The 12,312-nt window shown below is 38.8% G+C and overlaps 1 protein-coding gene across 1 annotated transcript in view; it reads left to right on the forward strand.

Annotated features, from left to right (window-relative positions):
- Nucleotides 1–816: 816 nt before the first annotated feature.
- Nucleotides 817–12,312, forward strand: part of GCC2 (GRIP and coiled-coil domain containing 2) — a 29,650-nt gene continuing 18,154 nt past the window's right edge. Inside the window, exons 1-9 of the mRNA XM_021545530.2 lie at nt 817–949; nt 3,767–3,829; nt 4,482–4,566; nt 5,639–5,706; nt 6,840–6,944; nt 7,740–10,211; nt 10,881–10,950; nt 11,616–11,716; nt 11,797–11,895. Of these exons, the coding sequence (XP_021401205.2) occupies nt 848–949; nt 3,767–3,829; nt 4,482–4,566; nt 5,639–5,706; nt 6,840–6,944; nt 7,740–10,211; nt 10,881–10,950; nt 11,616–11,716; nt 11,797–11,895 (3,165 nt within the window). The 5' untranslated portion in view covers nt 817–847. The remainder of the gene's footprint in view (nt 950–3,766; nt 3,830–4,481; nt 4,567–5,638; nt 5,707–6,839; nt 6,945–7,739; nt 10,212–10,880; nt 10,951–11,615; nt 11,717–11,796; nt 11,896–12,312) is intronic.

The raw sequence follows: 12,312 nt of genomic DNA on the forward strand, positions 1-12,312 counted from the left end.
TTAAAAATCAATTACTCATCATGAAATGTGAAAAATTATTCAGGCACTACCAAAGTGCATGCATGGTTACAAAGAAAAATGTGTGCCCTTTAAACTAGGCATTGCTCCTCTCAAACATCTACTCAAACAGGCGTAAAAGGTCTCTTTAAGAACATGAAATTACAAGCCATAACACCTAGGTTCTGCTATTTGCTCTGGTAGTCCTTCACATCCATTTTTGGATTTACAGAACCATGGAATTGTTAGGGTTGGAAAGGACCTCTGGTGATCATGTCATCCAACGCCCCTGCCAAGGCATGTGCCTAAGTATGCATCCAGGTGGGGTTTGAATGTCTCCAGAGGGAGAATCCACAGGCCCCCTGGGCAGCTGTGTCAGTGCTCTGCCACCCTTTAAGTAAAATTCTTCTTCATGTTGGGGTAAAACTTCTTGTAGTTTTATTTAAGGCCGTTGCTCCTCGTCCTGTCGCTGGGCACTGATGAAGAGTCTGGCACCATCCTATTGACACCCGCCGCATTTATTTGATAAATAATTTAAATCACTTTGCGTTTCCATCACGGTATTAAAAATCGGGTCTTAAATCGCTACGTTTCTGCCCGAGCACATCACCCTCCACCTCACATTCTCCTTATGGTGGCAGTGAGACAAGAGCCTGCAGCGCTGCTTTGCCCTTAGGCGCCCTTCAGGAACAGGGAATAGCGGGGTGCACGGGTGTTGCAGCCGTACCCTTCCCCTTTCCCCGCTTCCTACGGCGGAGAGCACGAGGCCGGCGCCCGGCGCAGCCCCGCCCGCCCCCGGGGCGGCGCTCCCTGACGGACGGCCCGAGCCCCGCCGGCCCGGCGTGCCGGGATGACGGAGGCGGAAGCGGCGCGGGGAGGATGTAGCGGCGCTGGCAGCGGCTGTGCCGCCGCGATCTCCCCGCCCCTGCAGCCGGCCGGCCCCGCCATGGAGGTAACGCGGCGCGGCTGGGCTGAGGGGCCGCGGAGCCCTCGGGGTCACCGCGGCTGGGGCGGTGCGCGACCTTGGCAAGCGGCACGGGGGGCCGGGGAGGGTGCGGGCCGGCCGCTCCCACGCCGCGGGTTCCTGTCCCTTCCCGGGTACGGCCGGAGCAGCGCGGGGGCCGCCGGGCGCCCTTTGCCGCCGCCGGGCGCCCTTTGCCGCCGCCGGGGGCGGGCAGGGCCCTGCCGCCGCCGCTGCCCTGCGGAAATGCGAGCGCCCGTGCGGGCTGCTGTGGGGCCCCTCCTGCTTAGAAGGCGGGGACGCCGCCCTGTTGGCGCGGGCTCGGGGGCAGCGACACGCGGTGACACACGGCCGGGCGTTGAGTGGTCACTTGTGTGACAGCGCCCACGGGACAACAAGCGCTCCTTTCTCACTGAGGGGACCCGGTGTGTTAACAGGACGTCGGCTGTGAAACGCCTACCAACGCAAACAAATAGAACCACTGAAGGGTCTGTGTCTAGTGTAGCTTTTATAAACACCAGGGCAAATCTAAAGGTAGCGTTGAGGACTTTTAAGTTCACACATTAAATTAACTCCTCAGGTAGTATTTGTGCTGCTCGTGTGCCACATTCTAATAGAGGTTCAATGCCACTGTTGGTTGAAGCAATCACAAGCATTTTTATGTCACTTGGTACGCTTAGGGTTGGTGATGTCTAATAGTTGCACACTGCTCAGAAAATTGCTGTTCATGATGGCCACTAATGCCACAGTTCACAGCAAAGGCTAATATATTGCATTTATGCATTGGTTAGGCTTTCTAAGAGTATATTAAGCTATTGCAAAAGTAAGGGATAGATAGCTGTTAAAATACATAGAGCATCTTGAAGTGTGTCCTGGAAACCCTTAAGTGTAGGGGGTAAAGTAGGCTTGAAATATAATCTAAAAAAAGAATGTATGTATGTGTGTGTGTGTGTGTGTGTATATCGGTAAACTATGGAAGCATCCAGATGTCAGAATGGTGGACTAGAAACCATGCAGGATTGTGTTGGGCTCAAAAGCATACTCAAAAGCATAGTAGCTGCTGGCTTACAGCTCGGATGCAACTAATCAATGAAAAGTTCAGGGTTTTTTGGTAGCTTATCTTCCTCATTTTTCTTTTAACTCAAGTGGGTGAAGCCCTCAACATGAGCTGCCTGGTTTCTGTTACCAGGACAGCAAAACTGGATGCATTGTTTTACACAGCAAGTGATTATGCTTCTGTATGTATTAGATTAAAATAGTAAGGAGTAAAAGTATTGTGAGAAGAAAATTTATCTGACCTTGCTGTAGTATGAAGAGTAGTGAGCTGTCATTTTCTGAACAGTACATGCAGTTTGTTATAATTCATTATGCTGTCCAAGTGCTAAAATATTAGGAGTATAAATGTTGACAAAGTTCTACATGCTAAGAAAATCTGAAACTTTATAGCTTTGTTTTTCCTAATGCTGTGCAGCACATTTTTTCCTAATACTTTCTTTTTGCTATCTTAAAAAAAACCCCAAATACTTAGCATATGTGTGCATAGATGACTATAACTGCCTTTGTCCTTGGTCTGTACTTGAACTCATATTTCTAAAGGTGATGCTTTTTATTATCTGTATCACCTGTTCTGTCTAAATTATTAGTGATTGCCCATTCTCATAGTGATCAGATTCAGTGTGGTTCTTCCTTAGTTTCTACTATAAGGGTTTTGATTTTTTTTTGGCAGAATGAAGAGAGTAGCAGAATAAAAATGAGGGTAGGTGTGTATACATACACACACACGCACACACATCTAGAGATACAAAAATATTTATATATACACCTCTTCACTTTTATACTCATGCATATATGATAGATAGTATGAAGAAAAAAGTAGGGTAAAGGTGAAGGCTTGGAAGTGCTATTCCTAATATATTGGAAGTCTGTTCCCTTTTCCTTCGCAGCATCATGGCTGCATACATTTCTTTGTGGTCCTGATTATATATAAGCATATCCCATATAAATCACTGTAAAGTAACAGTCTCCCAGGTGGAAATTTACAGTGGAAGGCAGGAAGCATTTTGCGTGTATTTTAGGGATAGGGAGCACAGAACTTGCAGAGCCTTTTCAGATATGTGTGTTAGGCCAGCAATCCTAGTGGGAACTAGTATGCTTAAAAAAAAATAAAGAGAGGGGTTGTAATTTGTCCAAATGAGCCCTGGCTTTTCTGAGTCTTTTGGAATATATTTGATAGGCTAACAATTTTAGTGATGAGCCAGTGTGCTTAAGAAGGAAACAAAGAAAGATTAGGAGCTTATGTAGTCTAAAAGTTCACAAAGTTTGATTTAACTGCAACTCCGATACAAGTTTTTTTGGGGGTTTTTTTATTGTTGTTTGTGGGAGAGATTGTATGGTTTTTTTGTTTGGTTGGTTTGGTTTTGGGTTTTTTGTTACTGCTCTTGCTTTTTTTCTTTTAATGTCTCTTTTAAGAACAAGATAGTGAGTCATGCTTTTGAAACTGCTTGTAAATAAAATTAATTTGCAATACTGTATCAGCTCTACATGTCCATTCAGTAATGGAATCATAAGATCATACTGGTTTGGACATTGGGAGCTTTCTATTCTGCTGTTCTAATAATCACAGGAGCTCTTTTCCCATTGTTTCTGACTCATCCTACAAATACATGTTGTTTTAAAATTTTTGGTTTGCCTTTTTCTTGTGCTTTTGCTATATTCAGTTCCTCTCTGTTTGGAGACTTACAATTAGTTCTTTTGGTAGTCTTACACCAAAAAGTCTGTTACTGCAGATTGTACTTTATTTTGTTGTAGGTTCAAGATGCTGGGCAAGAGGTGGTGGGGTCTTCTGGAACACCAGGATCAGGCAAATCCAAGGTAATCAGTCTTCACAAACCTAATTTATCTGGCTAGCAGTAAGGGTTAGCATGCAAGCTCTGACTACTAGGAAGACAAAGGTATTTTTAACATTTCTTCTAGACACGAAAAATTAACTTATAAACATTAAGATAAAGTGTTTTGGAAATCATGAGAGGAAAAAACATCTTTTTGGTATGTTCACTTCCTGTTATATTTGATAAATTATTAATGGCATCTAGTTTTGGCAGCAGTCTGTTTCATAATGGACTCAGACATCTTTGCATACATAGGAAGTAAATTTAAACAATGATAATGTTAGGTCAGCAAGCTACTTTAAAAATATTGCTCAAATTGTATTACTGAATTGTAATCCTTCCTAACTGAGTTTTCCTAACTGACACTGCCCAATTGTGTGCTTCAGAATTGTTTCAGACATGTACAGAATGAGGAGTAGTTTCTGTTATGTAATTGAAATAATAGAATTGTATAGCAGAACATCAGTAACTTGGACTGTTATTCTTCTTTGAAATGTTACTCTTCTTGCAAATGTATGGCAAGAGTTTCTTGTCCTAAAATTCAGCTTTTTGGCAGTCAGATGCTAAAATGCCTTGTTTCTATTTCCCTCTGGGTTAGAGGAAACTGGTTTCTCTGATACATAGTTTCTTTACAGCTGGACACATTGCCCAAAGAAGACCTCATCAAGTTTGCAAAAAAGCAAGTGATGCTTATACAGAAAGTGAAGTCAAGATGTGCAGGTATCTTACTGGAAAGTGCAATTTATGCCTTAATGCTTGGCACTACCTGACCTTTTCAAATATCACTGTGTGCTTTTGATAGGCAGATTTAAATTCTAGGCAAAAATACTAGATTTTATTTTTCTTCAGTTTTGCTATTTATGGTGGGAGGATAAGGATTGAATTAATTTGATTAAGAAAGAGAAGAAAAGAAGCATTGCTTTTGTAAGGTATTAAATTAATTTTGGTCTGACAGTGTGGCATGATGGTACAGTGTAGCTTGTGGAAAAGTTGAAGTGGGATTTATCGTTGTCTGTTCCCCATGTTGGTGCAGGTTGCTTTTCAGGAAGCAAATGGGAGCAGGAATGTCTCATATTTTTTTGCATAATTAGTAGAGTGTAGTTTGTTGTAGACTACAGTGACTTCTTTAAGATACTTTGCTACTTTATATTTGATCATTTATTGCTTTAACAATAAATTATAAAATATACCAAACAAAATTTTATGCTTAACACCTTACAGTCCCTGTAAATCTGTGCTCTCATGTACTGTCCTTGTTCACTCTGCTGTCCCTTTTCCTCCTGTGGCCCACTGCTTGAACTGGTGTCACTTCCCCTTGTTTGGAATGATAGTTATGCTGACTGATGGTAGCTGCCCTCTGAAACAATAACAATACAGAAATGGGCTGTACCAGGCTTTTCCTCAGTGTGGTTATTCATAAGATCTTGCTGTTCTGCTTGCTGCCTGTTTTTAAAGAAACAGTAGAAACTGAGTATCTTTCCTCTGATTTAAATTGACCATGAAATAGAAGGTAAGATGATCTTGAGAAAAATTTCTATCTGTTGTCCCTCTATCCAAGCAAGGAAGTTTTGCTTCCTCAGGAAGCCATGCTTTGGGGTCAGGACTGGAGAAGTAGTAATGAATATTTGTTCTCTTTCTGTTAGTCCTGTCTATCACTCAGTAACAAACAAAAGCTGATGAACTAAAAGACCTCTCTGATTTAAATAGAAGTGTTGTCAGGTACAGGATTTACTAAAATTTGCTACTGTAATTCAGCATCAATACATACTGTCAAATTTCTTTACATTTTAAGAACTGGAGAAAGAAATTGAAGAACTCCGATCTAAAGCAGCTGCTGCAGGAGCTGATGATATTATTCAGGTAGGAACATGTAATTTGTTTCTATTGTATTATGTAAAGTTGGCTGAAATAAATCCGCAGAATTAATTTGGTAAATAGTTAATAGCTTGAAAACTGTGACTCAAATTGAGTGGACTCAATCTGCAGGAATCCAAGACACTTCCTAAAACTCTTTTTTTTCCTTCTCCCCTCACATCCTTACTCCACTTGCCAGCAAACACTCTTGGTTCTGTGAGGAATAGTACAGAGTAGTACACTTTCCAGGCAAAACTCACCACAGCACTTCAGTACCTGAAGAGGGCTCATAAGATGTGATCTTCAGCAGGGTCTGTTGCAATAGAACAACAGATAATGGTTTTAAACAAAAAGAGGGTTGATTTAGGTTAGATGTAAGGAAGATTTTTTTTTTTTTTACACAGAAGGCAGTGGAACATTGGAAAAGGCTGCTCAGAGAGGTGGTAGATTCCCCACCCCTGGAAATATTCAAGATCAGGTTGAATGGGACTCTGGGCAACCTCATGGAGTTGAAGATGTGCCTGCTCACTACAGGGGGTTGGACTAGATGGCCTTTAAAGGTCCCCGCCCACCCAAACTATTCTGTGACTATGAATGGCCCCTGTAAGACTTTTCCTCCTGTGGCTGGTTAGACCAGTTTTAGTTTATTTTGGAGTGACCATTGCAGAAAGACTTCAGCCATGTAGAAAAGTTCTGAGACAGTCATTTGATGAGATTAGAAACACATAAAGTTGCATGTCACAAGAAATGCTTTTAGGATGTTTTCTCAAGATAAGGGTCATAGCATATGAAATTGAAAATTGGTAGTGAGGAGGAATAATTTCTTACTTAGATAATTATTTTGAATAATTTGGATAGAGATTTCTTTTCTACTGAGAGGGAACTTCACTATCATCACCTGGTAATAAAAAATTAGCTCATCACAAGTGCAATTTTTAAAAGAACCCAGAATCATTGTTTTAGTCTACCTGTTTCATTTCAGTTGTATTTGGGCTGAAAGCAATTTTTAAATTGCTGACTGATGTGTTTATTTGACATAAAGTGTCATAATCTATATGTGAGTTCCTACATTTTGCAGAAATCAGTGTTTTCATTGTTAAGAAACCCTTCTTTCAGTGATCTTTCTCATTTTATATTAGGCTCTCACAGAAAGGCTGGATGTTGTGCTTCTGGAAAAAGCTGAAAGTCAGCAGCAATGCATAGCTCTGAAAAAAGAAAACATTCAAATAAAGCAAGAAGCAGAGGTACTGAAATGAGCTGTGGAACATTACTGAAATATTTCAGAATTTTGTTTATTTTCTAGCTTTGCTTGTAGCCTATCTAATTTTAATATTTTTCTTCACTTACCTGTGTTCTATCTCTTAAAAACTCTAAAAAAATATAAAGGCATTATATATTAAAGCATATTTTCTCTGCACCCACTAGTTTATAATAATAAATAAAAAATCCTTATGTACACTGTTTAGATCCACAGCTGCAAGAAGAATTCAGTCTGTGCATTAAAAGCCTACATAGGCTTAGATCAATCAGCTTTATCTTTTCATGGGAGCACAGGTTTACCTTTACAAGGTAAACCTTTAGATATTCAAGTGAGCTTTACCTTTAGATATTCATAAGGAGGAGCCTGTCAGCTATGGCACCTATATTATATCAATAATCTCAATTAATGATAAAGACTGAATTGCTTGCAATTGATAGACATTGTTATATTCCAGATACCTGAATTTGATGCACTAAAAGTTATCTGATCTTTAATACATTATCAGAATAGTTGCTAAAGCTAAAGTCTGTTGTGACCATTTTGTGAAATTATGCTGGTAAACATGACCTAGGACTTAGTTTTTCTTTCTCATTTTGCAAATGTTCTTGTACTCTTGTACTTCTGAATGGAGTTGTCCTAATACAGTTAGATATTTAAAAGCTATAGCAGTTTTTAAAACTGTGGACTACTAGGTTTTCTAATTCATTATTGTAAATAGTTCACTTGGAAATTCTGTGTGCTACATTACCAGTATTTAATAATTTGCTTGTTTGTTTAGGCTGCAGTGGCTAAAACAGAAGAATTGCAGAAGCAACTGGAACAAGCAAGAATTGACTCTCTGGAAGAAATAAAAGCTCTGAAGAGTGAATTAGCAAATGCTCAATGCAAGCACAATGAGGATTTAAAAAAGCTGAAGATGGAATTGGATGAACAAGTGAAGAAACAAATAGAGCTGCTGGAACAGGTTGAATGTTACAATGATAGTCAAAAAGAAGTTAAAAGATTACAAGATGATGTCCAAAGAATGAAATCTACTTATGAGGAGCAAATTTTGTGTCTGAACAAGCAGTTGGAAGCTGTAAATGAAGACAAAAACAAAGAAGTGACATATCTGCAAGAAACTATTAAAAGCAACTCTCAGTGTTACCATAATGAAATAAAAACTCTGAATGAAGAGCTTAAAAAATTAAAAACTGCTCATCAGGAAGAGTTGTCAGAACTAATGCATCAGATTGAAATATCATCTAAAGAAAATGAAGAAAAGCAAAATCAAATAAATCAGTTACAGCACAATTTGACAGAGAAGAATGTCCAGGATGAAATGAGTGCTCAGGCTGACCAGCGTGAATATGACTTGGAGCAGCTGAGAGAAGTCTTACATAAAAATTTAGAAAACAAGAGAGATGTTGCAGATACACAAGAAGAACCTTGTGTAAAAGCAAAAATGGAGGAAAAAGTTAGGTACCTGGAGCACAGTTTAGAAGAACTCCAGTCACAGCATAGTATACTAAAAGACGAGTTAACTTATATGAGCAATGTCAAGATAAAACTGGAAGAGGAGATCCATCGTATGAAGGATGAGTACTTTCATGAGCGGGAAGACTTGGATTTTAAGATAAATGAATTGCAGCTTACTAAAGAAGATTACTGCTGTGTAATTGAAAAACTAAAATTGGAGCTTCAAGCAGCAGGACAGCACTATGAAACTGTTGCAAAAGAGCACAAATTAGAGATTCAGACTCTGAAAGATCAACACCAGAGAGAAATTTCTGAACTAAATGAAACGTTATTATCTGGTTCTGAAAAAGAGCAGATGGCATTAGTTTTTGAAATGCAGGAACTTAGAGAACAACTTGAAAAGCTAACTCAGGAGAAGGAAGAAGCAGTGTCCAGTTACAATAGCCTGAGAGAAACAATGGAAACTCTACAGGCTGAGCTAGGCGAATCTGCTGGGAAGATCAGCCAGGAGTTTGAATCTATGAAACAACAGCAAGCTTCTGATGTTAGTCAGCTGCAGCAGAAACTCCGAGCTGCTTTCAATGAAAGGGATGTTCTCCTTGAAACTGTAAATCGCCTCCAGGAAGAAGTAGAAAAATTGTCATCTAATCAGTCAGAGATAGAAGAACTTAAATGTAAAATCGTTAGTCTTCAGGAGGACAATAGCGCAATGACAAGTTCCATTGACCAAAAAGAGATTACTGTAAGAGAACTGGAAGAGAAGATCGTTGCTCTTACTGATCAAAACAGGGATATTTTAAATGATTTAAAATGCTTGGGTGAAGAGAGAAAAACCCTTCAGGAAACGTGCAAGCAAGAACAAGTTAAAATTCAGGAACTTCAGCAAGAAGTAGATGTTGCTAACCAGTGCAATAATGACCTGAAACAAAAGGTAGAGGAATTAACAGAGAGACTGAATGAAGCTTTAACTTCAAAGGGTGAAAATACTCAAATGCTAGAGCAACTAGAAAAACAGATTGAATCTCTGGTGCGTGATAAAGAACAGCTTTCATCTGAAGTGTACACTCTTCATGAGGAAAATAAGAAACTCAGTCAGGAAAAAGGTGAATTAAGTGAAAAGCTAGGAAGGACTACATCTGAAAAAGATAGTTGTTTAGTATTGAAAGAGCAGTCTGAAAACTTAGAAAAGAAACTACAAATTATGACTGCAGAAAAAGACCATATATCAGCATTACTTGAAAATGAACAAGTGCACACATCCCTTGTAAGAACACAGCTGTACCACCTACTTGAGCAAGTGGGGTTCAGCATTTCAGATTCTAATGAAGAATATGACTGTCTTAACTTGTTAAAAATTGCAAATGAATGCTTGTCAAAAATTAAAGAAGAGCAGTGCCTTGCTCTACAAAAGGAGGAAGAAGTCATTAGTTTGCAGCGAGAAGTTGAGAGATTAGAGGAAGAGAATGCAACTCAACATAGAGAACATAGATCCCTTATTCAGGATTTTGAAAAAGAAAAAAATCTCTTGAGAGAAGAACTGGAAGGAGTATTGTCTGAAAAAGAAGCGCTTCAACACGATATCCAGGAGCTGAGGAATGCCAGCGAAAAAACAAGGATTGAAAATCAAGATCTTTTAGCTAATACTGAAGAAATTAGTCAAAAACTTGCTCTTTATGAAAGCCAATTACAAGAACAGCAAAAAGGACCTGAAAAACATGACGACTTAAATTTCATTCTGGAACAAAAGGAAACTGAGCTTAGAAATGTGAAAGACGAACTGAGTTCTCTAAAGGTTATATTTTGTTATTGAAGTATAAAGACTAAACCTCTAAAGTCTTCAGAATTAAGGTTCAAAAAATACTTTCAATTCTCTCTTTTCTTGTTTTTTTTCTTTTTTTTCCCTTGGCCTCAAATTGAGTCTCCCTCCTAGAAAGCACATATTTCAGAGTTTTCTAGCACCCCCAAAATTCCCTTCTTTCCCCCAGGAAAAAAAAAATTAAACAAAACCAATTATAATGCTTTTTTTGGCAAAAGTTGCTTGTACTTAAACCTTTATTCCCATCAATATCCTTTGAAGCAATCAGTTGACTAGATGGACTACCTGACCTCATAATCTTTCACATCTAACTATCTGTGGTTCCATCTGAAACAAAACTTTTTGATCTGCATTAGCTTCTGGTCTCAGGAATTGCTGGTTTAGTAAAGCTGACAGCTGCAGAATGAGGGTGTCTCCCCTTTTTTGTTCTTGGACAGGATGGAAAGCAGTTCTTAAAAGATTAACATGTTCTGCTTTCAGCATAACTGTATTTTCACCAAGCTGATACAAAGTTGCTCATAAAGGCTTTCCTGGTTGTAAGAACATAGTTTAGCTGTAGTTGAAACTTCTGGTGGCTTGTTAGGAACAAAACAGGTAGCACAAATAAATGTTTGTAATACTTCTATATCTTTGTTTATAATACAGAACTTAATGGAGACAATGACTGGGAAAACTGATCAACAGTCTTCAGTAGCAGAGCTTCAAGAAAAAATTGGTATCTTTCTCACTTTTTTCCTGCTGTATAAACGGTCTGGCTTCTTTGGATAGATACCTTTTCTTTCTTTGCATTATTGTCCTGTATTTCCACAAGTTGAGGAAGATGGGGAAGTGGACATTAGTGCATCTTCCTACAGTATTCCTTCCATTGTAAATTTAAAATATTAGCAATTTTAAGTTGGATATGATTTGGTAGTTTTTAAGGCTTTTTCTTCCTCTGTACATCTGTCTGTAAACAGTGTAGTGGATTTAATCTTTATTTTTTAATGTGGGAAATTTATCAGTAAGAATCCCTGAGGCTGTCAGAAGGAAAGGGAAGCAACACTGCCAAAACTGCTGTTGCTTAATTGCAGTTACCCCAACACAAAAGCAGGAAAATGCTTCTGAGTTGTTAGATTTATGTAGAAGTAGACAGGAATATCACTTTTAATTGTGATGAAAGCTTCTGAAATGGGGAAAGATTGTCCAAGGAAAGATGGCCTCTAAATTCTCTCTGTGTCTGGGTGTTTTAGCTTCAAATTAAATGCTTGACCCCCTGCTGTATATTTTGTTTGGCTTTAAGGTCATGCTGATGTTTTTGTTCTAATTCTATTTTGTTTAATTTCATGTCTTGGGAAGAAATGGAAAGGTGTAATTTTAAATTTTCTTATGTATTTCTTTTAGGGGTGCTTGAAAAAGAATCTGCTGAAAAAGGAGAGAAGCTAAATAAAATTAAAGTGGTTGCTGTGAAAGCAAAAAAAGAATTAGATGCCAGCCGAAAAGAGGTACCCTGACTACTTCCTAATATGTATAAGATTCTGCATGGAGGGCTTTGTTTTAATGACACACTCTTCTTTTTAATAAGATGCAGACTCTGAAGGAAGAATTGGAGTTGGTTCGATCAGAAAAAGATCAATTGTCTGCTTCAATGAAAGATGTAATTCAAGGAGCTGAAAGCTATAAGGTAAGAATAGTGCCGCATTCACTAAAGATAGTAAACTGTCAGAAAATACTTTGGGTTTGAAGCCTAGCCTGGATATATGTTGCTATTTAGTTGCACAATTATGTTTGGCAAAAGAAATTGTGTCAGTGCAGTTGAATACCAGAATCAAGAAATGTAAGGTTCTCTTAAGGGAACCATGCAGCTGCTGTCAGAAGAAAATGAGACACTTCCTTTCTACTGGAATGCTATTTTTAACCCTTTTGAATCTGGCATCATACATACCAATCAATATGTTGCTAGGCAAAAAATAAATCCCTGTGAATTCCGAAAAGTATGTAAAATTGAAGATCAGTTTCAAAATTCTTAAATGATAAAGACAAGCTTGTAATTTCCTGGAAGCAAGTCTTCTTGAAGCGCATCTCTGGGCACATGAAGCAG

The sequence above is a fragment of the Lonchura striata genome, chromosome 2 (assembly GCF_046129695.1).
Source record: "Lonchura striata isolate bLonStr1 chromosome 2, bLonStr1.mat, whole genome shotgun sequence".
Lineage (NCBI taxonomy): Eukaryota > Metazoa > Chordata > Aves > Passeriformes > Estrildidae > Lonchura > Lonchura striata.